General features: G+C 49.5%; 2 protein-coding genes and 1 long non-coding RNA gene across 8 annotated transcripts; 1 reads left to right on the top strand and 2 right to left on the bottom strand.

The window, feature by feature from the left end:
* Nucleotides 1-1,067: 1,067 nt before the first annotated feature.
* On the bottom strand, nucleotides 1,068-11,675 carry RBM18 (RNA binding motif protein 18). The gene is made up of 5 exons (XM_064394098.1): nucleotides 11,507-11,675; nucleotides 5,386-5,512; nucleotides 4,765-4,851; nucleotides 2,955-3,040; nucleotides 1,068-1,683 (listed from the first exon to the last, which is right to left on the bottom strand). Exons 1-5 carry the CDS (start codon nucleotides 11,617-11,619, stop codon nucleotides 1,524-1,526), a joined length of 573 nt encoding a protein of 190 aa, XP_064250168.1. The 5' UTR covers nucleotides 11,620-11,675; the 3' UTR covers nucleotides 1,068-1,523.
* MRRF (mitochondrial ribosome recycling factor) lies at nucleotides 11,588-26,275 on the top strand. Of its 6 annotated transcripts, none has more exons than XM_064394093.1 (7): nucleotides 11,588-11,718; nucleotides 13,033-13,188; nucleotides 14,200-14,355; nucleotides 15,545-15,663; nucleotides 18,343-18,434; nucleotides 23,685-23,844; nucleotides 25,213-26,275. In XM_064394093.1, the coding sequence occupies exons 2-7, from the start codon at nucleotides 13,044-13,046 to the stop codon at nucleotides 25,288-25,290; spliced, it is 750 nt and encodes a 249-aa protein (XP_064250163.1). In that variant the 5' UTR covers nucleotides 11,588-11,718; nucleotides 13,033-13,043; the 3' UTR covers nucleotides 25,291-26,275. The 6 variants fall into 6 exon arrangements, with proteins under 6 accessions (XP_064250163.1, XP_064250164.1, XP_064250162.1 ...); XM_064394094.1 differs by lacking the exon at nucleotides 11,588-11,718 and adding an exon at nucleotides 11,745-11,889; XM_064394092.1 differs by lacking the exon at nucleotides 11,588-11,718 and adding an exon at nucleotides 11,946-12,021.
* Nucleotides 19,996-23,686, bottom strand: LOC135283371 (uncharacterized). The gene is made up of 2 exons (XR_010349166.1): nucleotides 22,550-23,686; nucleotides 19,996-21,620 (listed from the first exon to the last, which is right to left on the bottom strand). It is a non-coding gene; the product is annotated as an uncharacterized LOC135283371 (long non-coding RNA).
* Nucleotides 26,276-26,359: the final 84 nt, after the last annotated feature.

Consider the following 26,359-nt stretch of genomic DNA (forward strand, 5'->3'; position numbering starts at 1 on the left):
CAATGGGAACAGAATTCAGAGCTGTTCTAACAACGCAGATACAGACCCCGAAAGCTACAAACGTTAGAGCACGCAGGAACAAACACAGGCTGCTCACAGAGGAATGCAAACGGGTGTCACTCACATTCAGAGGGGTACAAACTCCCAAGAATACTACTTTTCCCTCTACCCAGGTACCCAAAAAACTAGGAAACAAACATTAACAGCACGAGACCTACTTCAGAACAATTGAGGCTTTCAACAATCCTCCGGCACAGCCAGGCACGGCTCCGCTCCAGGTGCTGGGTTGGCAGCAGGAAGCCAGCTCTGCCTGGAGGGAGGTGTGCTGCTGCTGCAGGAGCACAAACCTCCCTGGGCTGTGCCACTGAGCAACTCCTGCCTGCACAAACCGGGGCTCTTCCCAAATTGTTTTCCTCCTCCTGTTTGAGACCACCATCAACCAGCTCGGGGGGAGCAGCTCAAGTGAACTATGAGGTCTGACAGGAGGGGAAAACCAGACCAGTGTCACAGTGTCACCTGGACCTGAGCACGTGAGCTCTCTGACATCCTCCTGGCACATGCAGGCACAGCACTGTGTGCACAAAGGAGATATGCTGCCAGAAAATGTTTTTTTTTTTCAGATTTCTATTTTGCAGCCATTTAGGGGGGAAATGTGCTGCAGATCAGATGGTTCAGAGCATTGTCTCCCATCAGATCTGTGGATTTGGTTCCTGGGGCAGTCCCAGTTCACCACAAACCCTGGTGCCACCTCACACCAGAGGCACCTGACCATCTCTACCAGCCCATGGAAACCAAAGCTGGGCAGGACAGGGGGCAAACACCACACCTGGCTCAGGAGCTGCCACCATCAGGGATCACTGAACACAAATGCCAAAGCTCAGGGCACAGCACAGATCTCAGTGGTGTGTAAATACACTAATTCCTACAGGCAGGCACTGAAAATACCTGGGCTGTGTCATTACCATACCATAAAGTAACATTGTGGAGTGTGCAAATCAAAATGCAAAATCAATTGGCCTTGGTGCATATAAAATATTGCATGCACAGTTACTAAAGGTGTTGCAAGATCTATTTAAAATGAATTTTATTGAGATGAAAAAGTATTTCCATTATAACTACAGCATGTTAATCAAAACCAAGTGCTTCCCCTTCCATTAAAACATGAATTGGAATACATTTTGTTCAAAAATACTTTAAAAAGTAATCAGTTAAATGGAGTATTTTTGGATGTGCTTTACTCCGAACGCTGGTTACTGTTTCTAATCTGGCTAATGAATGCACACTAACGAGAGGTTGCCTGTGTGTTCATCAGAGGCTTTGAAGGGAACCTATTTCTCTGAACAGCCTTCAGCTGTGAGCTGCACAGGCAGGAAGGTGCAGACCCTCAGGTGTGACAGAGGGCTGTGCTGGCTGTGCCCTGCTCAGGTGGCATTGTCCTTCCCACTCTACAAAAGTACAAAAGCATTGGAGCACTCCAGGTATACAAAGCAGTGTTTCTTGCTACCATCATCCACTCATAAGCATCATCTTCTGGATTTCCAGGCAGCTCTGGAGTAAGGAGTAGTCCTTTTCTTATCTGGTGGCTTGAAGTAAGAATAAACAGGTGCTGCAGGATATTCTGCGTCTGGATTTTCTGCCATCATTTTCAGCTTGGCTTCAATGGCCTTTATTTTTGCACTGACACTGGAAAGAGAAAGAGCAGATCTTAGCATGAAACCAAAGTACAGAAATCCAGAGATTCTGCTGACATGAGAATCCTCCCTGCACAAGGAGGGGCCAGGCAGCCCCCACTGCTGCATTTCAGCTTCTGCACGGGACTGCTCCTCCAAGAGACCCCAAAATAACAACCCCTGCACCTATTTGGTGCTTCCTGGAGGACGCTGAGTGAGACAAGAACACGGCAAGGCTTCCTACTTCATGTGAAGTGATGTCATTTCAGGAGCTCTGAGCATGTGCAGCAGAGCAGAGCTGGGAGCAGGCTGCTGGGAACAGCAGAGAAATGAAAGCCAGACTTCCTCCCAGCTACAGCCCGCTCGGGATGGGAAAACCCCAGACTCTAATTAGGTCAGGAAGAAACATTATTTCAGCATTAGCAGGGTTTATCCCAAAGGGAGAAGCTACCCTAGGTTACACCCCAAACTCCTAGGACTTTTGTTATTCACCATCCTCCACTGGGTATGGAGAGGGAGGAATGTTCCCTGCCACACTGTGGCTTCTTGCACCATCCATCCTCACTAGAACAACCCCTTTGTGCCATGATGCAGTTAACAATCTGCATGACTCAAACCCCTCTGCTCTTTCCTTCCTAGCCTGTTACTTCTGAATTACAAGGTCATTTTATCTCTGGGCAAGTGCATTAATCTGGTCCTGGTTCCTCACAGGGTTCCACTGACACAACACAGAGGAAAACCACACAAACAAGCTGTGAATTAGCAAAGCAGCTATGTGCTTTAGGTAAATGCAGTGGTTGGAGAATTTAACCACATTCCACGGACAAGACCTACAGGCAAAAAACCACTGGCAAAAAGAAAAAAAAATTAGTTTTATGTGAAGTACTACCTGTGACTTTGTTTTAACTTCTGCCACTATTGTGGAACTTCTTGCTCATTAAGCATTTTGCTGAACCAAATAAGTCCAATAAAAACCCAGTTCACATGAAGTGCAGAGATGCTGGCCAAAGGAGCTGGAGTGCTACACATTCCCAACTCCCCATCTCACCTCGCACCCCTCCTACCACCCACTGGCTTTGCAGTTAGAAAATAAACTTCCAGTCTGAAGTGTCCCACATCAAGTGAGAGACTTCACAGGCATTGCCCTTTCAAAAACAGCTTTTTTTGCTGTGCTACATTTTTAACACAAACAATGTCAACAACTCCAAATCTTACTGACATGGAAGAAGTTGGTTCCCTGCCAGTCCCACAGCAGGGTCACCTCTCACCCAACCCATCTCCTACCTTAGGTTGGACTGGGGTGGCTCCGTGCTGGAAGATGGCTCCAGACTGATTGGAAGGATCTTCTCATTTTTATTGTGATCATATCTCTGCAAGCAAGAGACCAAGGACTGAGTCAGCTGCAATTAGGAACAAAGAAGCATTCCCCACAGATGGACTTTAAAGCTGGATTAACTTCGCCTCAGGTTTGGTGGAGCTTTAGCTAGGGAAGATTTTGGTGGCCAAACACTGAAAGAAATCCCAACCACAATATTTGCTTAGTACCAACGTGGAATGCAGGCTGGATACTGAACAGTTATGTGCATTGCACTGTGGATCCTTAAACCTTATCCTGTCACTTCTTGTTCCCCTCTACATAAGGCAGGAAGCACAGATGGTAAACTTGAAGGTAACTACTGCACTGTTTGCTGTGCTCTTTCTGTGCAGAGCCAGAAGGTAACCCAAGCACAGGACTGCACAGAACTGGGCAGTCCTGGGAGAAAAGATGGGAAAAAAAGGAAAAAAAATCAGTTAGGAACCCCCTCCCTTCTGCAGAAGGCAGCTTGTGAGTCTGTCATCTCTGTGGGCAACGGGCCTCCTGAACTATTTGCAGTGTTCTGCTTCCTTATTTCGCTTGGCACAGAGTCAGGTTTGTTTTTCAGCAGAGCTGCTCAAACCGACAGCGTCTGGTGAGCCTTGGCCACTCATCTCAGAGCTGCTCAGCACCGTGCTGCTCTTGTCTAAAACAACTCTTGCTACAATGAGCCAAAGTTTTGTGCTGTTAAGTCTTTCCATTCAGGGATTGGAAAATGGCATGTGAAGGGGGTGATTATTTATGCATGTTCCTCCCCAGACCCAGGAGCAGCTGGGCAGACACTCACTCCTCCAGCTCAGACTCCCTGGCCTGATCATTCCTCAGGCATCCGGAAGCACGTGGCACCCCAGCAGCTCCACAGACACAGAAAATGGAGACTGGATTTGCACGAGCTGGGATGTGCTGACAAGAGCCCTTGAAGTCAGTAACTAAAACAATGTGGTCTCCTTTAATGAAGATACCTGGTTTGGATTTTTAAGCATCCGAAACAGATGCACTAATATACTTGATAAAGCAGAAAGCTGCTGGCAGGATAATCAACTAAAAGAAAACTATCCAAAGGAAAATAGCAACAGGCATCTCCTCTCTGCTTTCCCCAAAATTTGTTTATCTGCAAAGAAAGTTATTCAAAATAAATTGCTTTATCAAATACAATAACTGTAGGAGAAACAAGAAAAGAATTTTAAAAAATGAAAATAAGGATGTTCCAGAAGGAACTGCCTAAGTCAATCTTAAAAACTTGATTGTTTATGTGACGGAGCAAGGAATAAAAGGATATTTAGCTTAGATGCAGAGTATGTTACTTTAAAGTCAAAACTAATTAGAGCTGCTGCCACATAAGTGCTTTCAGAAGTGGAACCAAGTAACACAGTAACCGGTAATTGGGAATTTCCATACCTCTCCTATGCAAAAAAACCACAAAGGGAAGGATTCAAACTTCCAGCCAATTACTCACTACGTTTGGGAAAAGTTAAAACACGGGCATTTAGAGAAGTAATGTGTTCACACTGCTGTGAGCAGAAACCCCCTCCCAAAGACCCCCAGGTTCAAGGGCCTGTCCTCACTCACAGCTAATCCAGCCCAGGAGAAGCTGCAGATTGTAAACATCAACTGAGTTATTTCCTAGAACAGACTAGAATTCTTTTGCCAGGCCAAGACTGCCTTGATAAGAAGGCTTTATTATTAAAGCTTTTAAGTTTTGCAAACTGAAAGCAATTCCTCTCCCAGCAGCCAGCTTACCTTGACTTGTGCGTGTGCCCACCGCACCACCAGTTTCTTGGAAAGGGCCAGCTTCCCATTGAGACACTGGATCGCCTTCTCTGCTTCCTGCACAGGAAGACAGCTCCATAAACAAACCAAGCCTTTAGTCAAAACCCACTCACATGGAAAGAGCCCTTTTCTCTTTGTTATTTAGCCTACTGTAAGTACAGCTCGCTGACAGCACAGAAATTATCCCACTGTATCCCAATCCAGGGACACCTTTGAGACTCCCAGTAGCCAGACTTTATCTGCCCTGCTGCTCCACCTTGCTGTGAATCATTTTCTAGATGCACAGTGTTGGGGCTCTTCTGACTTCCTTATCACCAGCTGCAAAATAGCAAAGAACTGGCCCTTTGTGGTTAGCACTAAAAAGCAGGATTCAGGAGAAGACAGCAGAGGAGAAAGAAAATCACTGTTGCTACTTCCAGGAGCAGTCACAAAGTGGCTGTGACAGAGCAGAGCTGTTAGAATCTGTGGGTTTGTGTAGACAAAGTACTGAATTTAACCTTTCCTGTTGTAGTTTTGAACTAGCATTAAAAAAAAAAAAAAGGGAGAGAAGTCAGTAATTTATACCAGAATTTTAGATAAAAAGCAACTCACCTGTTTGGTTTCAAAGTTGACAAAACAGTAACCCCTGGGCTGCCCTTCCAGTGCACCAGACTTGTGGAAGAGAAAGTCAAACTGCTTTACTTTGCCAAACTTCTGAAGGAGTTTGAGGAGGTGGTATCTGAAGGGAAGAGAAAACATTTATGACATGTTTCACCCCACTGACAGTGAGGAGACAGACAGGAACCCCTGACACACACACAGAGCTCACACTCAGCTGTGTCACACACACATTCCCAAATCCCTGCAGAGGGGGGTGCCCTGTGCAGTGCCCCTTCAGCATCCACAGCTCTGAGCAGCACTACCAGTGACTTTCCAAAGCCCCAAGGCACAAAGCTCCCTCCCAGCAGTGCCAGCTGAAGGGCACAGAGATCTATTAATAGCTGCCTTTTGGACAATTATGCAATGGCTCCCAAGGGGTTGGGAGGACTTTGACTCCTACCTCACTAAATCACTCCTGCTTTTAAGCATAACCCTCCTAGCCCTGATGTGAGCACCTGAAGCTCTATCCCCTGTACTCCTATCCCAGCTCAAGGACTCTGAGCCCACAGCACCTGCATCCCCCAGGACCCTGCTCCTCCTGCTGCCCTCCCTATCCCAGCACAAACCCACCCCTGCCCCGTGCCAACCGTGCCAGTGCTCTGGCAAGGACACCCCAGGGCACACAGACACTTGCCTGGAAAAGATGGGGATGCAGGAAGACAGAATAAACAGAACAACCTGCAGCCAGGAATTGCCAGCAGGCCTCAACAAAAAAGGCACCAGCCAGCCCTCAGTACCATCCAGCCTAAATCTGCCAGTGCTTCTGGCTCAGACAGCCTTCCAGTGACATGTTCATGGAAGTCAGACACTTTTTCAGCCAATTATCTTCCTGCCATCCAGTGGGGAGTGTGCTGTTTCCAATAAAACTGGGGAAAGCCAGAGTAAATCTGTCTGCTTAGTATCTGGTGCACTGAGCAACTTAAAACAAGGAGCACATATGCTCTACAGGCCACATCTAATCCTGAAAGTTCTTTGCAGCTTTTTTTGGTTCCCTGGGATTGAAGTGTTTAACAGCACTGGCTGACCCAGGAGAAAAGTGACACTCATTGCTCCTTCACTGCCTGACCCCATCCCTGACATTTAAGAATTATTTAACTGTTTAATAAGGGTGTCTTAGTCAAGACTCATCTCCCAAGCAGCTGTATAGTGTTTGTTAGCAAACCACACAGTCCAACCCCAATTTTCAGTGTTGAAGGTAACACTCAGTGCTCAGAGAGCCTGCCAGGATAACACCAGGCACCAGAGGAAACCTCCCATGTCCAGACATGAATGGTCAGCAGTGGCCCAAGGCAGCCAAGTGCACCAGGCACTGTCCAGATGGGAAGGGCAGACAACATTTTTCCTAATAAAGCCTGATAGGATGTCTGAAAAGAGCCTTAGCCCTTTGTTAAGCTTCAGAAGTCAGGCAAGAAAGTTCCAGGAATGTGAGTCATCCCACAGGATGGGTCACAGTGGACATTCAGGATGTGCACTTTTAAAGAGGTGAAGGTGCAGCGTGTGTACAGACGAGCAGTGCAGCAGGGCCAAGTTACCCCCAGGGGAACACACACATTGTCATTGATTATGGAAGGCTTCCTACATCCTTTGCAATACCTGTGAGCCCTCAAACTGCCCTGAAAGCAAGGGGAACTGGAAAGAGCAGGGTGAAGAAAAGGAGCTGATTACACAGTAGCCAAATTTCACCACCTCACACTTCCAAAAAGCAGACACAGATGTGCAAGTGAAAACACTGACTTTGGAGACGTGATGCATAAAAAACTCCACATGTTGGACTTCCAGAGCCTCCACGATATGTAAAGGCACCTCAGGTTTGTTTCTGTAAACACACTGCTCCAAAGAGTCCTCGGAATTCCAGCAGTATGGAAATAGAGTCCTTACATCAGGATGCTGTTCCCTTTCTGGCCATTACAGAGGCAGGGGAAGGGCAGGGAGGATTCTCCCTGAGTTCTGCACTAAAAAACCCTGCAGCTGCCTTGCCAAAAGGAACTTTTTGGGAGTGTTTGTTTTGGTTTTTTTTTTTTCCTGAGAGCATCTGCATTCAAATAATACCTTCTTAGCAGTGAGGTGATAGTTGCTCCTTTAAAACAATTTTCATCAACAGTCTAGAAGTAACTTATGTCATCTATTTTGTTTAGAACCCTTTTTCCAACCGTGCCTGCAATTTTACAACTGCAGGTCACCTCCTCTCGTGGAGCAGCTCAGAAATCCTGTATAACCAATGTTTTAGGCTGTGATTATGGTCTGCTACTGTTAAAATACTGAGGGCATTAACAGTAACTTGACAAGTAGCTCTTCAGGCCAAGAGGTACCGAAGAAGCAGACTGTCATGGAAAACCTGAAGCCTTAATAACAAAAAAAAAAGGTGAGAAGATGTAAAAAGCTTTACTATGGCAACAACGTGTGTCACCCGGGGTTGGAAGCGTTGGCACGGCCACGGCCCCTCCGCGGATCCGCGGCCAACCTCCATCCCCACTTCCTGTCATCTGATGTGGATGCGAGACAAACCTGCAGCTCCCCCGTTTCCTTTTCCTCCTCTCTTCCTCCTGGCACCCCGAGCGCTATTCAGACGCAGGCAAGGCTTCCTCTGAACAATGCTGTCCCAAGGACCCCGCGCGGGGAGCGGGCCACATGCGAAATCTATTATTGCGAGGAATTCTGCCCCACTGGGAGCTGCCAGCGGGGGGCTGTGACAACAGCTTGTGCACACATTGTTTTCTAGGTGAGACTCGTGGAGATGGGATCCTCCACAAGCAGCACGGCAGCTGAGGAAGTTCAACACCCGCTCCTTCGTACCCCTGGATAATGAATGGGCATTGAAAGGCTACGGGAAACCAGACCATGTGAACCAGAGAGCTGAAAATGAGATCCTTGCCTGGCCAAAAAGCTGGGAAGTCTCAGGCAGCTTTAGGAGCAGGAATGGGCAGAGGAGGCAATTTTAGCCCACCTGCCACATGGAGACAGAACTGAACCATGTGGCTTTGCCCCATGGGGTGATGAGACCACACAGCTGAGCCACAGCACGTGCCCTGCCCTGCTGTGCAGGTTTGGGGACACCAAAGCACGAGGAACCACCTGCTGCTGTCCCCATGCAGACCCCATGGCAGGGATCTCACGGCTCCCAGAGTGCCTGGAGACACCATCCTGTGTCACAAGCCCCTGGTGCCAGCTGTCCTGCTTCCAGCTGCTGGGAACACGCTCAGGAGACTCAAGAGCACCTCTCCCACAGGCAGACCTTGCTTCAAGGGTGCTGGCCAAAAGAAGTCACCCACAACCACTGCCAGCAGGGAGGAGTGCCCAGCTGAAGAGCCACCAAAACCCAGTGCCCAGGGCACGTCAACATCCCCAACTGAGGCACAGTCACTCAGTGTGTGCAACAGCCTCCCCAGAGCATCAGCTCCCAGGCTGTAATTGTGGGCAGCCCTACATTTATAAATGCTGCTCCTGCAGCTTGTACTGCAATGTGTACATTACCTATTAACTCCCCAGCACTTGACTGCAGCTCTAGCTTGCTCTTTAAATGGAAGTCTTGGATTGATTCAAGACTTTCTGAGCTCATTTCTGCTCGAGAGCGTCACAACCACTTATTAACTCTGCCAACAACTCAATCAACCTTACTCTGCCTTAAACAAATCCAACGCAGAAATAAGAAAGGCAGCTCTTTAAAAAACAGATAAAAGCAGCAAATGCAGAAACATTTCATTTTCAGGAGTTTGATGTAGTCATGTCAGTAGTAACCTCAACAGGAATAATTCAGAGGAACAACTAGAACTAGAGATGTAAGCCCTTAGCATGAGAGAATAAGGGTCAAGATGATTTATAGAAATTTACTGACCACACACTTTCTTTACACTGACAATGTGCTGAAAGGAGCTTCCTCTTCTTTTATTCCCAAGGAAATGGAGACACAACATCATTTGCAGGAGAGAAGAGCCATTTTAAAGCAAAACAGAAAGCAAGACACAGAATTATAAAGCCTGAAATAAGCAGCAAGCACTGTCACTCATCACTGTGCAAACTTTAAACATTTAGGAGCATGGAAGCACTCCAGGTTTGAGAAACCACCAAACTCACTTCATCCAAGTGATGAAAACAGTAAATTTTGCCATATAAACCTATTACTTATCTGGCCAAGACCAAAAGGAACAACCTGCTGTGAAAGGGTCTTTAGCAGCACTGAGGGTCCCCCTGGGCAGTGAGGGATCAATGCACTCCCACCCTCACCCTCAGCCAGCTCCTGAACCCCTGAGCACCCAGCAAACAACACTCAAGAATTCCAATATTGAATTTCACCTGGTCAGTGAATGTGGACAAACCAGAGCTGTGGGACAGAAGAGGCAATGAATGCAGAAACCTCCAAAGCTGAATGGCTGAAATCACAGAGCATTAATGATCCCATTTAGAGGCTGTTAGGGAGCTGCTCTGCTCAGATGAACCACACTCAGAACAAACCCCAGCACCTGCACACACACAAAAAGAACCAGGAAGAAAAAGTATTCCACGACAGGCGTACACAATAGTTAATCAGAAATGCTTGTTTGTTGTGAGTGTGTAAAGCCCAAATTGTTTTGGTTTGCTTTTCTTTCTATACAACCTAGTGGTTTCACAGCACCCTATCCAAATATTGGACAGCACATCACATTCCCCTGACAATTTAGCTGTTCAAATGTTATGCTTGTGCAGGAGATAATTATCCACAGCCTGGAGAAAACATGAAATGCTCACACACACGTTTGATTTGTGCATTACCCCCCACAGCAGCCAGTCCCAGCACTCCCCACCACCCACTGCTGCAGCCACTCTGCTCTGCTGAACCCACCCAGCAAAACCCCAAAGCAGAGCTGCTGTTTGACAGCTCTGCCCACCTGCATTTCCCCACAGACCCCACCACCCTGGGTACAATTTCCTGGGCTGTGCCTTGCTTTACCACTGCTTGTAGCACCGTCACCCTCCAGCTGACATTCTACATTTGCCTGGTTTGGAGAGCAGGGATGCTTTCAGCTTCAAGGGGGTGCAGTGTGCAGCCTCGCTCGGGGGAGGACACGGCACACAGACAGGGACAGACACTGCACACACAGACACACAGACACTGCACACACAGACACCGCACACACAGACAGGGACAGCACACACACAGACACGGCACACACAGACACACAGACACTGCACACACAGACACTGCACACACAGACAGGGACAGCACACACACAGACACACAGACACTGCACACACAGACACCGCACACACAGACAGGGACAGCACACACACAGACACGGCACACACAGACACACAGACACTGCACACACAGACACTGCACACACAGACAGGGACAGCACACACACAGACACACAGACACTGCACACACAGACACACAGACACTGCACACACAGACAGGGACAGCACACACACAGACACACAGACACTGCACACACAGACACTGCACACACAGACAGGGACAGCACACACACAGACACACAGACACTGCACACACAGACACACAGACACTGCACACACAGACAGGGACAGCACACACACAGACACACAGACACTGCACACACAGACACTGCACACACAGACAGGGACAGCACACACACAGACACACAGACACTGCACACACAGACACTGCACACACAGACAGGGACAGCACACACACAGACACGGCACACACAGACACACAGACACTGCACACACAGACACTGCACACACAGACAGGGACAGCACACACACAGACGCACAGACACTGCACACACAGACACTGCACACACAGACAGGGACAGCACACACACAGACGCACAGACACTGCACACACAGACACTGCACACACAGACACCACGCCGCAGCGATCCGTGCCCGCAGCAGCCCGGCAGGCAGGGCTGCTCCTCAGAGCCCGGATCTGAGCTTTTACAACCTCTGCAGCGGGCGAGCGGCCCCGGGGCACAGGCAGGAGCTGGGAGTGCCGCCCGGCCCGAGCCGCCGGGCAGTGCTCGGGTGAGGCCGGGCCCGGCGCCGCTGCGGGAACAAGGCCCCGTCCGGGGCGGCGCCGCGGCGGGGGCGGCGCCGCTCGGCGCTCACTCACTCGGTGATCTTGGGGTCCAGGTTGCCGATCCACAGGCGGTGCCCGTCCTGCAGCGCGCCCTCGGACAGGATGGAGGCGTTCTCCAGCGGCAGCGCCTGCCGGCCCGGCTCCATGGCCCCGCGGGTGCGCAGGCCGCGCCCCGCCCCCGGCGCCGCGCCGTGACGCTGCGGCGCGGCCGGTGACGCTGCCGGGACGCGCGGGGCCGCGCTACGGTGAGCGAGGCGGTGGCGCCCGCCCTCCCCCGCCTTCCTTCCCCTCCCCTTCGCCGCCTCCGGGCTCCGATCCCGGCCCCTAATTCCCGGTCCCGGTGCCCGGTGCTCGGCGCGGCTTTGCACGGGGCACCGGGGCGAGCGGGCCGGGCCGCCCTCAGCGGCGGCAGCGGGGTGGGCGGGGCCAGGGGCGGGGCCTGAATGGGCGCGGCACTGTGAGGGGCGGAGCCCGAATGGGCGCGGCAATGCGAGGGGCGGGGCCTGAATGGGCGCGGCACTGTGAGGGGCGGGGCCTGAATGGGCGCGGTAATGTGAGGGGCGGAGCCTGAATGGGCGCGGCAATGTGAGGGGCGGGGCCTGAATGGGCGCGGCAATGCGAGGGGCGGGGCCTGAATGGGCGCGGCAATGTGAGGGGCGGAGCCTGAATGGGCGCGGCAATGCGAGGGGCGGAGCCTGAATGGGCGCGGCGAGGGGGCGGGGCCTGAATGGGCGCGGCAGTGCGAGGGGCGTGGCCTGAATGGGCGCGGCACTGTGAGGGGCGGGGCCTGAATGGGCGCGGCAATGCGAGGGGCGGGGACTGAATGGGCGCGGCACTGTGAGGGGCGTGGCCTGAATGGGCGCGGCAATGCGAGGGGCGGGGCCTGAATGGGCGCGGCAGTGCGAGGGGCGGGGCCTGAATGGGCGCGGTAATGTGAGGGGCGGGGCCTGAATGGGCGCGGTAATGTGAGGGGCGGGGCCTGAATGGGCGCGGCAGTGCGAGGGGCGTGGCCTGAATGGGCGCGGCAATGCGAGGGGCGGGGCCTGAATGGGCGCGGCAGTGCGAGGGGCGTGGCCTGAATGGGCGCGGCAGTGCGAGGGGCGGGGCCTGAATGGGCGCGGCGAGGGGGCGGGGCCAGTGCGCACCTGCCGGGGACCGGGACCGGGATGGAGACCGGGATCGGGATGGGAATGGGGACCGGGGAGCAGGGGCAGGGGTCGGGGTCGCTGCCCCGGTGGCCGCCAGATGCAGCCCCCGCCGGCCGCGCCGCCGGCTCCGCGGGGCCCGAGCCCCGTGCGCGCTCCCGCGGCTCCGCGGGGAGCGCCCGGAGCCCCGCACGGCGCAGCGGGAGCGAGCCCCGTGAATGCGGGGCTGTCGGGGCTCGGAGGCAGAGCCGGCAGCCTCAGCCCCGCCGGGGTGCGCGCAGCCGGTACCGGCAGCCCCGAGCCCTATGCCGGCATGTCCCGTGGGCACGGCAGAGCCCCGAGCCGCTGCCCCATGACGGAGCTGCCCGGTAAACCCGGCTGCAAGCTCAGCCCCGCTGCCGTTCTCTCCCGCAGGTGGGCACAGCATGGCTCTGGCGCTGCGCTGCCTGCGGCCGCTCCCGGCGCTGCTGCTCCGCCGCTGCCCCGCGGGGCCCGGGGCGCTGCCCGCGGCCCCCCGCCCGGCCCCGCTCCCGCGGGGGCTGCTGGGCAGGCAGCTGGCCACCAAAAGAGGTAAAAACGGCAGATTTCTGCTCGGCTCTGCAGCCGCTCTTGCAGTGCTTATAAGTATTGAAAGTATACTTTTTTATATATAATATAATATAATATAATATAATATAATATAATATAATATAATATAATATAATATAATATAATATAATATAATATAATATAATATAATATAATATAACATAACATAATATAATATAATATAATATATATAATATAATATAATATAATATAATATAATATAATATAATATGATATAATATATACTATTATATATAATATAATAGTATATAATATATACTATTATATATAATATAATATAATATATACTATTATATATAATATAATATATACTATAATATAATATATACTACTATATATAATAGTATATTATATAATATAATATTATATAATATTATATTATATTATATTATATTATATTATATTATTTATTTTTTAATATATTTTGGCTGATGTGCTCAAGTGGTGAGCTCTTTACTCATTAAAATACACCTACTTTGGTTTTACTCCAGTTTATCTTCGACTTCATTCTAAGTCACTTTATTATATATAATATAATATAATATATATAATATTATATATAATTATATGTGTATATAACATATATATAATTTTATATATTATATATAAATATATACTATATATAATTATATATATTTATTATATACAATATTTTATATATAATATATATTTTATTATATATAATCTATTTTATTATATTATATATGATGAATAAAATAAATAAATATTATATTAAATATACTTTATTATATTTAATATAATATATCATATATATTATATATATTTTATTTATTTTGGCTGATGTGCTCAAGTGGTGAGCTCTTTACTCATTAAAAATCCAGTTACTTTGGTTTTACTTCACTTTATCTTAGCCTTCATTCTAAGTCACTCCATTCATTCACTTTAATATCTCTTTTCTACTTTCTAACCAGCTTGTCAGAAATAGAAACTAACTTTTTGTGCAATGTGCAGCTAAAGGTAAAGGGCAGAGCCACGCCAAAGTGAACATCAGTGCTGCCCTAGTTGAGGATATTATCAATTTGGAGGAAACCAGTGAAGACATGCAGGCAGTTGTAGAAGCTCTGAAAGAAGATTTCAGCAGAAATCTCAATGTTAGAACCTCAGCAGGTTGGTACCTCCTCGTGTGATGCTCTGTAGCCTGAAATAAGGATACAAATCCTAGTAATGGACAATCAGATTTTTTCAAAACCAATTTTCTTTTCCTGGAGTTACCCAATTCCTCCAACCCTGACATCCCAGATTGGGGCTTTCTTCACCCTGAGCTTGACCAGGAAGGATCCATTTTTGTTAATAGCTTCCTGGAAATAGCTTTTTTAAGTGGGAGATGTCAAAAGTGTCTAACTGAACTGTTTGCAGATGTGATGAAGAAGCAGGTTGTCAGCTAATGGTGCAGTAGGGCAGGAAAAATCCAATTGCCATTAAATGATCCTTTTGGAGATTGCCATTGGGCTGGTGTCTGGCATATACAAACCTTTTTCTGCTGTGCATCTTTGTGGGCAGTAACCTGTACAAGCCTCCTTCGTGGATTCTGTGTTTTAGGGAGAAATGTGAATGTTTGCCTAAGCTGCAGTTTCTGTAACACTCCGAACATTTGTAAGCGTATCAAGTTTCAGGGATAAAATTTAACATTAAACAATGACCAAATTGGAATCATTCACCACCCCAGCTCTGGCAGGGGCACTTCTGTCTTTAATGGAGCTGGGAAGTGTAGCTCGGTCTCTTAACTATTTATTTTAACCATAGGTATTTTTTTTAATTGCACTGATAAAGTACCTCCTGTCCCATGTGCCTTTTGGCCTGTTAACATTTTGCAGCAGAAAATAGAGAGCAGATTAAGAGTAGCTCAGGGAGAAATGGAATACTTTAAATTAGGCAGTGTACAGCACCCCTCTGGGGGCCTGGAAAAAATAGAGGGGTTTTAGATAGCACTGCTAAGTTAAAGACAATATTTGTCTTGATTTTTATAGCAACATTTTGATTTTCTTTAAGTTGTAAGAATTAAGAAAAAAAATAACCATTTCCCTTCAATTCTTAACAATCCTGCTTAGTTTTCCTATTCTAGCAGCAAAAACAAACAAGAGTTTTGTTTTCATGTTTTTGTGCTTTAGAGCAGCTTTGAAATATTTAACTTGTGAACACAAACAGCACCTGAAGTCTGAATAAACACCGTTTTTTCCTTTGTAACCTCTGCATTTTGCATGGCAGGAGGGAAGTGGGGCAGTGTGTACAGGTTTTTCTTCAGCACCCCTGCACAGTTTTTGTCTCACTGAAGCTCCCTGTGTCTGGTTCTTTCGAGGGGCCCTGGATCACATAACTGTGGTGACAAAAGATGGGAAGTTTCCGCTGAACCAGCTGGGGCAGATCTCACAGAAGTCACCGCAGCTCCTGATAGTGAACATGACCAGTTTTCCAGAGGTGAGGACACGCTGGCAGGGGAGATAATTGCCACGGGAGCAAACAGGTTGATGCTGAGCAAAGGAGCATTTAGACAAAATCAGTCAAACGTGGCAGGGCTGCAGCTGGGGCTGGGCTGTGTCACTGGGAGCTGACACAGAGCAGAAGGGGCATTTTGCTGCTGACAGCAGCTTCCAGCCCCACGTGGCTCCCAGAGCAGCTCACCTGCAGCAGCACAGGGTCAGAGCAGAGTTACTGAGTGCTGTGGTTGCCCTCAGGGTTGTATCCAGGGCTTTGCTTTGCAGGCCCTTTCCCCAAGTTGGATCTGCAAAAGAACACGAAGCACCATGGACCAGATGCCTGGATCCACTGTGCCCTTCCAGCCCTCCCCATTTCCCATGCATTTGTGAGAAGTCTGAGCACACACGCTCACCTGAGCTGCACACATGGCTGCAGGGCTCTGTCAGCCCTCTTGTATTTGTTTCAGTTCCTTGTCAAGACGTGGCCATGCACAGAAACCAGACGTGTAGCTGGAATTTGTGCTGGGGACTTCATCAGACACCTCTGAAACTTGCTTATGTATTACCAGGGCTGCTGATACCCCTGAGAGCTCATGAGAGAAGCTGTGATGGAGCCTGTGACCTTCTGCACAGCTTCCCAGGTGGGGCTGAGCTGGCTCTTGCTGAGTGCTGTCACAGAGCTCGACTTGGGCACTGCTGGGCTGGGCACCTCCAGGTCAGAGCCCAAATTAAAGTCTCTGATTTATCTTCTGTGAGAGACAGGTTCTTTTGATTTTCTGCAGGAGCCTTAGGCCTGCCCCTGAGCGAGGCAGCAAATCCAAATCCCAGCTGAGCTCAGCCCAAGCCCTGGTGGTGCCTGCAGCAGGTCCCAGAGCACAAGGTTAACAACTCCTCCTGCTCCAGGGCTGGAGCTGTGCCAGGGCTTATCTCTATTTATTTTGCAAAGGCTTTCCCCAATTAATGAAGTCAGCAAGGTCTCAGAGGAGGTCAGTGCAAGGCTCTTGATGCCTGAGTGTTTCTCAGAGTGTGTAAAGGCCCTGAGGAATGGAGGCCCCTCAGCAGCGAGGTCCCGCGGCCTGTCGGTGCTGAGAGGGCCAGGGAAGTCCCTCCATGGCTTATCCATGTCCAGGCTGAGAAATGGGCACGTGAGAAATCAAATATCCTCTAGATAGCACTGCCCACATTTGCTTTCTATGCTAAAGGAGCACTTGAACATTTCTCTCAGTACAGTTGCTTTATACCCACACCTGTTTTGTGGTAGATTGGACTGAAACCATTAGAGACACGATCACCTGATGTCATTATTTACAGCATACAGTCAGTAGTTCATGACACTGAGAAGCAAATAAAGTTGCCTGAAGAGTCTGAGAAATAAAATAATCATAGAAGAGGACTTGCAGAGCCAAAGTCTTCCCAAGAGTTATAAAACCAAACAACAGTGGGTTTTTGAATACAGTTATTTTTTTCACAGGCTACAAGAGGATGGAGGCAATATTGCAATATTTTCCCTTCTCTCATTACTTTCCTCTTCTTCTATCTCCTCCAATATCTATGTTAAACAACACAGTTCTTACTGAGTGTTTCTTTCCTGCAGAGCAGGCACTGTCCATGGAATAACACACTGACATTCCTAATGTGCTGAGATCATTTTGGTTGCATTTTCTCTGCCCTTGTAGTTTCAGGGGACAGCAGTTGTCTCCTGCAGAACTCCAGCAGAGCATTCATTTCATTCAGTGATGTCACACATGAGGGACCTGAACAAATCTGCAGAGCTTTAGTTTGTGCCTCAGTTGGCAAAAGCTGAGCTTTATAAATACAGTCTGAGCTACATAAATACTGCAGCAGCCTGGAGCTAAAGTTAATGATGGCAAAGAGTATCAGAAATAGCATCATGCCTGGTAGGAAATGAGTGCCACAGGAAAAAACTCCTGGGGCTTGTCAGAGTCAAGGATGAAGTGACCTGGCAGAGCCCTGTGGGTGTTCTTGGCCAAACTCTGCTTTAACCCAAAGCCTGGCACTTGTAGAGGTGCACTCACACCTTGTGATGGGGCTGGAGCCTTGGAATCACCTTGCAGTCACCAAGCAAACCTGCCACCCCACCTTCCAAACACAGCAGAGTGCCAGCCAGCGGTGGGGGAGTTTGGAGAAATTAATCCTCAGTAATAATCTGTAAAATAACAGAGCTGGGCATGAGCACTGGTTCTCAGCCTTCTGCTACTGCCCTTCTGTCCTGTGGTCAGCTTGTGGTGCTGAAGTGGTTAAGTTCATTAGGGTTTCAGAACTGGCACTGGGTGATTTCTAGGGAGAAACGCTCAACTGGAATTTTTAAATGCTCAGAATCTTTCATCTCCTTTGCCACAGTCAGGCCCTGCCTTGGGAATTTATTGCGGTTTCACTCTGCGTTGCTTCAAACCATCCAAACAGTTTCAAAGAAGCCAAAGAGTTTTCTTTTGTTGTTGCTTCCCTTCCCCTCTCCTCCCTGCCTGCCCCCCTACCCCAATCCGAGTTTCCCATTCGGTTTGATCAAAGCTCTCTGCACCAATGTAACTTCCTGATCTCACTGGTAACACAAGTAAATGTTTCCATGTTCCATGGAGATGGATTGCCAGCTATTGACAGAGCTCTGGCATATGGGAATGATTATTTCCTAATTCCCTTTACCTTTTGATCTGTTCTGCAGAGCACAGCTGCAGCTGCCAAGGCCATAAGGGAGAGTGGCATGAACCTGAACCCAGAGGTGGACGGGGCGGTGATCCGGGTGCCGGTGCCCAAGTGAGTACCCGTGCCCTTCATCGTGCAGGACAGCTCAGGGCCCTGCAGGGAGTGCCCTTCCGAGGGTGAGCATGCCTGATTGCTGCCTGCCCCCATGCAGCTGCTTTCCAAAGAGCTGTAGCTCGGGTTCAGGAAAAAATCTGAGCCCTCAGGAGGGTCTTGTGAAACCTCTTGGGAATGTCTGAGCTCTGTCACCACAGCTTGGCATCTGATGATTGATCTTATTTTTCATCTTCCCTCTGCAGAAGAAGCTTGGCCCTGGCTGGCTGCAGCACTTTGAAAGAGAGAGCCAAAAGCTTTTGAAACTGTATTGCTTAAATCCAGGGGCTGATTCTTTGCTGCCCTGCTCTAAATTCCTGCAATTACAGCAGCACAGAACAGCAGTGTTGAACCAGTGATGTTAGGGGAGAGTAGCACCTTGCTGCAGAGAGCACTAAAAGGAACTGATGAAAGTGAGAGGAAGGAAATTTATAGCTTTGGCAAAAAATCTGCTCACTCTTTTGTGTAATACACAGTGTGTAACTGGTATGGAAAATTGGGTGTGGGGCTGGAAAAACAGGTTATCCCTGGGCAAGGGCTGAGCATCACTTCCCTCACCCAACACAGACCTGGAATAAGGCAGGAGGTGCTGCTGCATCCATGCTTCAGTTTGGATAAGGAGAAGTGACCCGGGAATGGGGCTCCACTCAGATGAAATGAGAAATCTCCCAGCAGCTCCACACACAGAGCCTGGCCCAGCCCTGGGTGGCACAAGCAAAATTCAGCAGCTCCTGTGGGTGCTCAGACCTTATGGAGCATCTGAACACCTGGGCAGGTGTGGCAGGGCATGGTTTCAACCATGGCACAGACAAACAGCTCCCACACAGGGCAGGCAGAAACCCCTTGCACAAGCAGGTGACTTCTTGGTAAAGATGAACCAGGTATTTCTTGTGCTGTAAACCTCCTTTAAACATTCTGTGGAATTTTACCCAGCATTTTGATCAGTCTAATTGCAGCTTTCCGTTGCTGTTGGTGAGAGGCAATGACATTATCATTCTATTTGCTGATTTTCCTTCCCTGCTCCCTGCCCTTCCCCCATTCCTCAGGAGAGGAGGCAGAGGAGGAGGAGGGCACCATTATCTTCGTAATTGCTGAGGCTCCCGGGTTGCTGCACAGTGGTTTGATTGTTAATGGGCACTTGGGTCATCCTTGAATACCAATTGCAGGGGAGGAAACTCCAAAACTGCAAATCCCGAGCTTTAACAAAATCCTGTGTTTTTAAACAAATGTGTGCGGTCTGTCACTGTCTTCTGTGGTGCTGCAGAGCAAAAACAGGGCTTCTCTTCCCGAGTTCCCCTCCTGTGTCAGGCTCGCAGCTCTCGGTCCCTTCCTGGCTGCTGGGGAGCCTGGGAAGTCCTGAGTTAAGGATTTTGGGGAGCTGTGGATCTGCCCTCATGGCACCCCAGTCCCCTCTGCTCTCTAGCTCCATGTCTGGGGCTGTGGCAGTTTCAGCCACCCACCAGAAAGACAAACACTTCCAGCCTGTTAAACCCCCCTAATGAAAAATGCAGGGCAAAGATAATTATATTCCTCATTTACTTTTTAATTTTTTTTTTAAGTTTTGCATTATTTCCAGCAGTTCATGAAAGAATATATGACAGAGATGCAGTGAAATGGCAGAATTACATCAGGTGTGCAAAATAAGCAACAAATCAGAAATGAAAAGACAACGTTAATATTGGTTCTGCAGACTTTGGTTCTTTCAGGTAGGGAGGCACAGTAAAAATGAAACCAAATCCAAATTGTCCTTACCTGTCATTAAAACCACCCCTCAGTCTGACCTATCAGCTGCACACACATGTGCCATATTTTGCCTTGTGCAGGTCCAGCTGTGCTCCAGAGTGTTTCAGCAGAGCATTAAAAAATGGAGTTTGCTTTTTCAGTATTTATTCTATCAGTTTAGTTTTTGCAATGCAGTTTTAACAGAAAAAATACACTCGTGTGGTTGGTGTTTACTTCTGCTGCCTGCCAGGATCCCTCTGCTCCCCAAGGCATTCTCCTGTTTGTGTGGCTAGCACTGCACAGGCAATATTTATTTGTATAAAAAGTAGCCTCTGAGGGTTTAAAAATAAAAATTACAAAAATAAAAAAAAGGGAAAAAAAAGAAAGAAAACCATCCATGGGAACATTTGTATTGGTTGATCTCTTGGCCAAATTTGACCTGACCTTGTGTCTTTTATGGTATTGCCTCATTTTTAGATTCATCTTTTTTGGACCTATTGTGTTACACTGGATATTGTTTGTAAATCAGTAATATTTTTACACATGCTTTACTGAAAGCCAGATGACTCATTTGAAAGTTTAATGACTCATTGTGAGCCTTTTTTTCCCTTTGCCCTTTAAGAAATAAGCAAAGATACCTACTATGGGGAGAAAGGACCAAAAGATTTCACTTGGAAACACCCCAAAGCTGTTCTGAGCTGCTCCTGCTCATCATCAGGAGCTTGCCTGCCTTTTATTGAGCAATAAATGTTGCAGCCCATGTTTATCTGCAGTTATGAATGCAGAGTGTTTAGTTTAGCCTGCTTTTCTTTAACTGATTCACATGAAATTCCTGGTGTTGGAGGCACAGGAATCACCTTCACCCAGAGAAATGTCTTGTGTTGAGCTGAGCTGGGCTGTCCTCCCTGAGGGTCTGCTCTGGGCTGGACCTCGAGGCCTGCAGTGCTGGGGGAGGCAGAAAAGAAGATATTCCTCATTTAAAAAAAAGCTGTGACCCCCCTGCCGTGTCAGTGTGTCAGTCCCCAGGCAGGACAAGGCTGGCCCTGGGGGAATGGCAGGACTGACCCTGCTGCTCCACGGGCTGCAGGGGAGGGCAGCTGGGTGGGAGCTTGTCCTCATTCCCCATCTGACCCCCTTTCCCCGAGTTCACTTCACACTTTGTTTTGGCTTTAGGAGGGGGTAGGGACAATGGTTACTAGACAGAAAAGAAAACATACCTAAGAACAGCTTAAAAGTCCCAGATCTGGGGGCAGGATTAAAACAACTGTCCTTAGAAACCTGGGGCCTGGCTCGTGTTGATGGATTCCTTAACCAGAAACAGCATCTGCTTGGAAAAGTGTCTGTTTCTGGCATTATTGGTAGCATTGCTGAGAATTTACACACAGTCTGGCTGGAACATAAAACCCGCTGAGAAACTCCCCGGCGCTGCGCGGTGATAAAAAGAAATTGGTGTTAATAAAGACAGACAAGGAGGCATGAAAGCTGTGACCCCGTGCCAAGAAGCAGAGGAAATCTGGCAGTGCTGCATAAACAAAAACATTTCCTTCAAGGCTCGGCAGCCCCGGGCAGGCGAGCGATACCCTGGGCACAGCCCGGAGCTCCCGCAGCCCCCGGCTGGGGATGGCAGAGACTCCCAGCTCCCTCCCTGCCAGCAGGCATGGCAGAGACTCCCAGCTCCCTCCTGCAGGCTGAGCAGCCAGCACTGACCCCTGCTCCACCCCAAAAAGCTGCCTGAGGTGCCCTGAGGCAGAGCTGTGCCTGTGAGCTGGCACTGGGGGCTCTGGGTGTGCCAGGGCTCTGCCTGAGGAGGTGGGATGTGAGAAGCTCCAGAGCACCAGTGTTGGGGTGCAGGGGATCCACAGGGATCCCTGCTCCCTCCTGGCCAGCCTGTGCTGACCAGAAGCCTCCTGCCACCTGTGCTGGGTTAGGCTGGAGCTCAGGGCAAGGCTCTTCCCCCCGAGGGTGCCCAGGCTCCCCAGGGAATGGGCACAGCCCCAGAGCTCCAGGAGTGCTTGGACAGCTCTCTCAGAACTGGGTGGGATTTGGAGGGCTGTGCAGGGCCAGGAGCTGGGCTCTTCCAGCTCAGGGTTGTCTGAGATTCCATGTGACATTCCCTGGCCAGCTCCCCCCACAGGGAGGGGACAGGCTGGGGTGCCTGGGCTGGGTTGGCTCTCTGGGTCTGCCAGCTTTCCTGGCCATCCCAAATTCCTGTAAATACCAACTGCTTCTGGGAAACCTCATCCCTCTGGCACTGTGCAATGGGGATGGCTGCCAGAAACTTGGCTGTGGGTCCAGCTGTGCCCCCAGAGCCCCCATAACCCACACCCACCGAGGGGCAGAGCCCAGGCACTCACCCCACATTTCCTGAGCTCTCTGTGGAAAGAGTCCTGGCCCCAGGGTTTTAGTGACCCAGGCTGCTGCAGCCAATTTCTAAATACTCCTGTGAAATGTTTATTTTGCAGTATCACCCCCACGCATTCTCCTGCTCGTGAGTCTCAGGGAGTGCACCAGGGATTTTCCTTCTCCAGGCAGTCTGGAAACTCCAAGAGCTATGAAAATAATTAAAATATTAATGTTAAGCACTAGCAATTGACAGTGGTCAGCTGTAGGTGCTGGAGCATGAGCTGAGGGGACACATCAGCCATTCCTGAGCCTTTTTGATGGCCAGACCCCCTCATCACCAGTTTTCAGTTTGGGATAGGAAGCTGAACATTTTTTCGTGACACCACAGCAGTAACTGGCCCCACATCAGGGGCAGGGTTCACCAGAACTTCTCCTGGTCTGAGTTACCTGTGGCTTACCATGTCCAGCAGCATCCTCTTGTCAACCCAGGTGTTCATATCATCTTGGTGGGAAATCCTGGTCCTGGTGAGCTGGGATAAGACTGAGTGGAAGGTAAGCTCATTAGCTTCCAGGTACATAATTCAGGCTCTTCAGCTGCAGGGAGGCAAATCCGAGTTTCAGGAGCAGACATTTCCTCCTGGCTTTGCAGTCTTGTGCTTTTTAGGATGACACTTTTCACTTGATCTTTCAAGTCTGGAGCTGGATTTTTCCTCTTTCCCACACATGCTTTGGCAGCAGGAAGTAAGGAAAGTCTGAACATTTCAAGATGACTTTCAGGCACTGCAGCAAGAACTAAAAAGCAAGATTCAGTCCAAGATCCCCAGCTTAGGGCTGAGCTGGAAATTTTCCATTCTAGGTTCAAGGCTGCTTCTTTGGAATGCTGTGCAGAGCTGGCAGCTTTTCTCAGGTGGACCAAAGCAGAATAAAAACGTGTCCTGAGCTGTTCAGTCCCTCTGCCCTGCGGCAGTGTCTCCACACAGAGCCAGCTCCAGCTAAAACCAGCAGCTTTTGTGGTCCCTGAGCAGGGCAGCAGCAGTTGGAGAGGAGCACTCATTTACCCAGAGTCCTTCACAGAAAATAAATCTGGCTGTGCTACACATGACACTGCTTTTCCTTTCGGTGTTTTTCCTCTCCTCTCCCTCCCAGGGTCACGAGGGAGCACAGGGAGAGCCTGGCCAAGCTGGCCAAGCAGTCCACCAACAAGTCCAAAGAGGCCCTGAGAAAGGTGAGGAGCAAAAGCATCACCCAAATAAAGAAGTCCAAGAGCAAAGTGTCAGAAGATACCATCCGGCTGCTAGAAAAGCAGGTAATTTTTCTTTCCTTCTGCCATATTTTGGTGTCCCACAGCTCAGTGGTTTGTCCTTGCTGACAAATCCTCAGCACTGAGAACCCAGCGGGGCAATGGACAGCCCTGGGCTGGATTTCTGGAGCTGGCAATGACATTTGTATCTGCTTTTTCTTTGTGAGATTTGGGGCTTCAGTCTCAAAGCCAGAGTTAGGATGTGAGCCATTGTAAGTTGACACAGGGAAAAAGAATTCCCCAAAAGCTTTCATACTGTGAGGGATTGTTGCACCAACCAGCAGAATTTGGGGAGTGAAACAATCCATGACCATGGCTGTAGCACCACTCATGCCGTGCCTGGCCACTGCAGATGTGTTAATGAGCATTGCTCCAGTTGCTGTTAATGAAAAGCTTGCAAGATTATCTCTGTTCTGAGTTTTTGGCTCCAGTTCAGGAAAATACTTAAGCACATGCCTAATTCCCTAAGAGCAGATGTCACTAAAGTCAATTACTTGGGCATAAACTCAGGCTCAAGCCTAAGTGTTCTGCTGAATTGATGCCTCTGAAGGCAGGCCATTACTTCTTAGCTGTTTGTTTATTAGCAGCTAAAGTTAGATACATTGCAAATGCTGTGGGACAGTTCTGTGTGTGCTCACAAAAATAAACATCGATATACAGAGCGTTTGTGCAAGCAGGAAAAATGGCCATGCCATTGTAACCAAACCCTGCTGGGAAGCCTCTCTCCCAGAGCACACAGATGTGTTCTGCCCTGGTGGAGGCAACGTCTCCAGTGGAATTCTTTTCTTGTACCCAGATTTTCCATTATGAGCAAAGGTCACTGCCAGACCTTGCAGACAAGCAGGTCTTGATCCCGTGGATCCAGGGCATGGCACACTGTGCTCCAGACTTTACCTGCCTGTTTGCATCCCTTTTGCACACTGGCCACGTCCATCTCCTGTTACCAAGAGTGCTGATCCCTGGGCAGGGCTTGAGCAATCACCGCTTTATTTCTTTTTACAAGAGCTGAACAGATTGTTAGGTGATGTGTGAATTCCTGGCACTGACATTTCCTGCAGTGCCAGCAGAGGTAGCAGCCCCTCTTCCCTGCTGCCAGCACCAGCAGCTCTGCCTCTGCCCTGGGGGTCTCTGTTAAACCTGACCAAGCCAGGAGTTTGTGTGGGCCTCTCTTTTCAGAGTCTTACACCAGTCCCTGCTCCCACACCCTGAGGGCTGGTGGGATCCCAGCCCCAGGAGGAGGCAGTTACTGCCCCAGCACCACTGGGGCTCTGCTGGCACGTGAAGCTTTGTTCCACAGGGTGGTTTGGTCACTCCTTTCCCTTTAAACTGTGGCATCACCTCACATCAGCTCTGATTTTTACTGTCTTGCCACAGATCCAGCAAATGGCAGATGAGGCTGCTGCAGAGATGGACAAGCTGCTGGCAGCAAAGACCAAGGAGCTGCTTGGATAAACACCATCCCAGTGCCACAGGAGCAGGAATGGGCTGCCACAGCCCCAGCACCCACCCTGCCTGGGCCAGCAGCCCCAGGGTGGGCAGGGGCAGCTCTGTGCCTTGGCTGCTCCCACTGCCTGCCCTGGGCTCTGCTGGAGGGAGGGGGGGCTCTCCTTGCTGTCCTTTATCCAGGTGGGAACAGAACTGAGATTGAAAATAAAATATCAGGAAGGAGAAGTGGAAACTGCTGGAGGCACAGAGGAAGGACTGCCCTGCTCACTTTGTGCCCCATCTTTGCCCCACACCTTCAGCCCCCTGGAGCCAGAGGAACCTGCCTGTCCTGCTGCAAACCTCAGCATTTATTTCTGCTGGAAATAAAGTCAAAATGAGGTGTGGGGCAGCAGCCTCGGGACACAGGTGCTGGCTGGTGTGTTCCCTTAGCTCACGTGTTCCAAAGCAAGCATTTGCCCCTTGCCATGGCAGCAGGGTGGGCAGGGACCCTGTGGGGAGAGAACTGAAACCTGTGCTGTCAGCAGAGCTGCTTTAGCCAGGACTGAGGAGACCTAAAGCCAGCACAGGAACTTCCCAAAAGCAGCATCTGCCTCCCCAGCCTGTGAGTCTCTGGCACCACAGCTGAGGGGCTGGAGGAGGTGCAGAGCAGGTCCTGAGCTCACAGCTCAGCTCAGCCCCTCGCTGTGAGCAGGTACTTCCAGGGCAGCAGGGACTTGGGCAGTGACAGCAGCAGGAAGGTGGTGGCAGCCCCAGCCCTGCTCCCAAGGCACTTGGGTTCAAAGAGCACCAAGTGCTCTGCACTCCTTAAATAAACAACTCCCCAAAAGTTAGTTTGTGTGCCACGGGGAGGGGGAGGAGGATGAAGGATTTGCTCTGCTAGGGCCCCACATGTCAACAATTTCTCTGCTTTGTGTATTTTGGCCAAAGCCCTTACCATGATAAATGAATAAAGGAAGATGGCGAGCCCAGGGCGGTTCCACAGCTCGGGAAATTGCTTTCAGCCGATTACTGGATTTCTTTTGACATTTATCAACTGGCCTTTTTTTTTTTTTTTTGCCATTGTTGCAGCCTCAGC

Source organism: Passer domesticus, chromosome 18 (assembly GCF_036417665.1).
Source record: "Passer domesticus isolate bPasDom1 chromosome 18, bPasDom1.hap1, whole genome shotgun sequence".
Classification (NCBI taxonomy): domain Eukaryota; kingdom Metazoa; phylum Chordata; class Aves; order Passeriformes; family Passeridae; genus Passer; species Passer domesticus.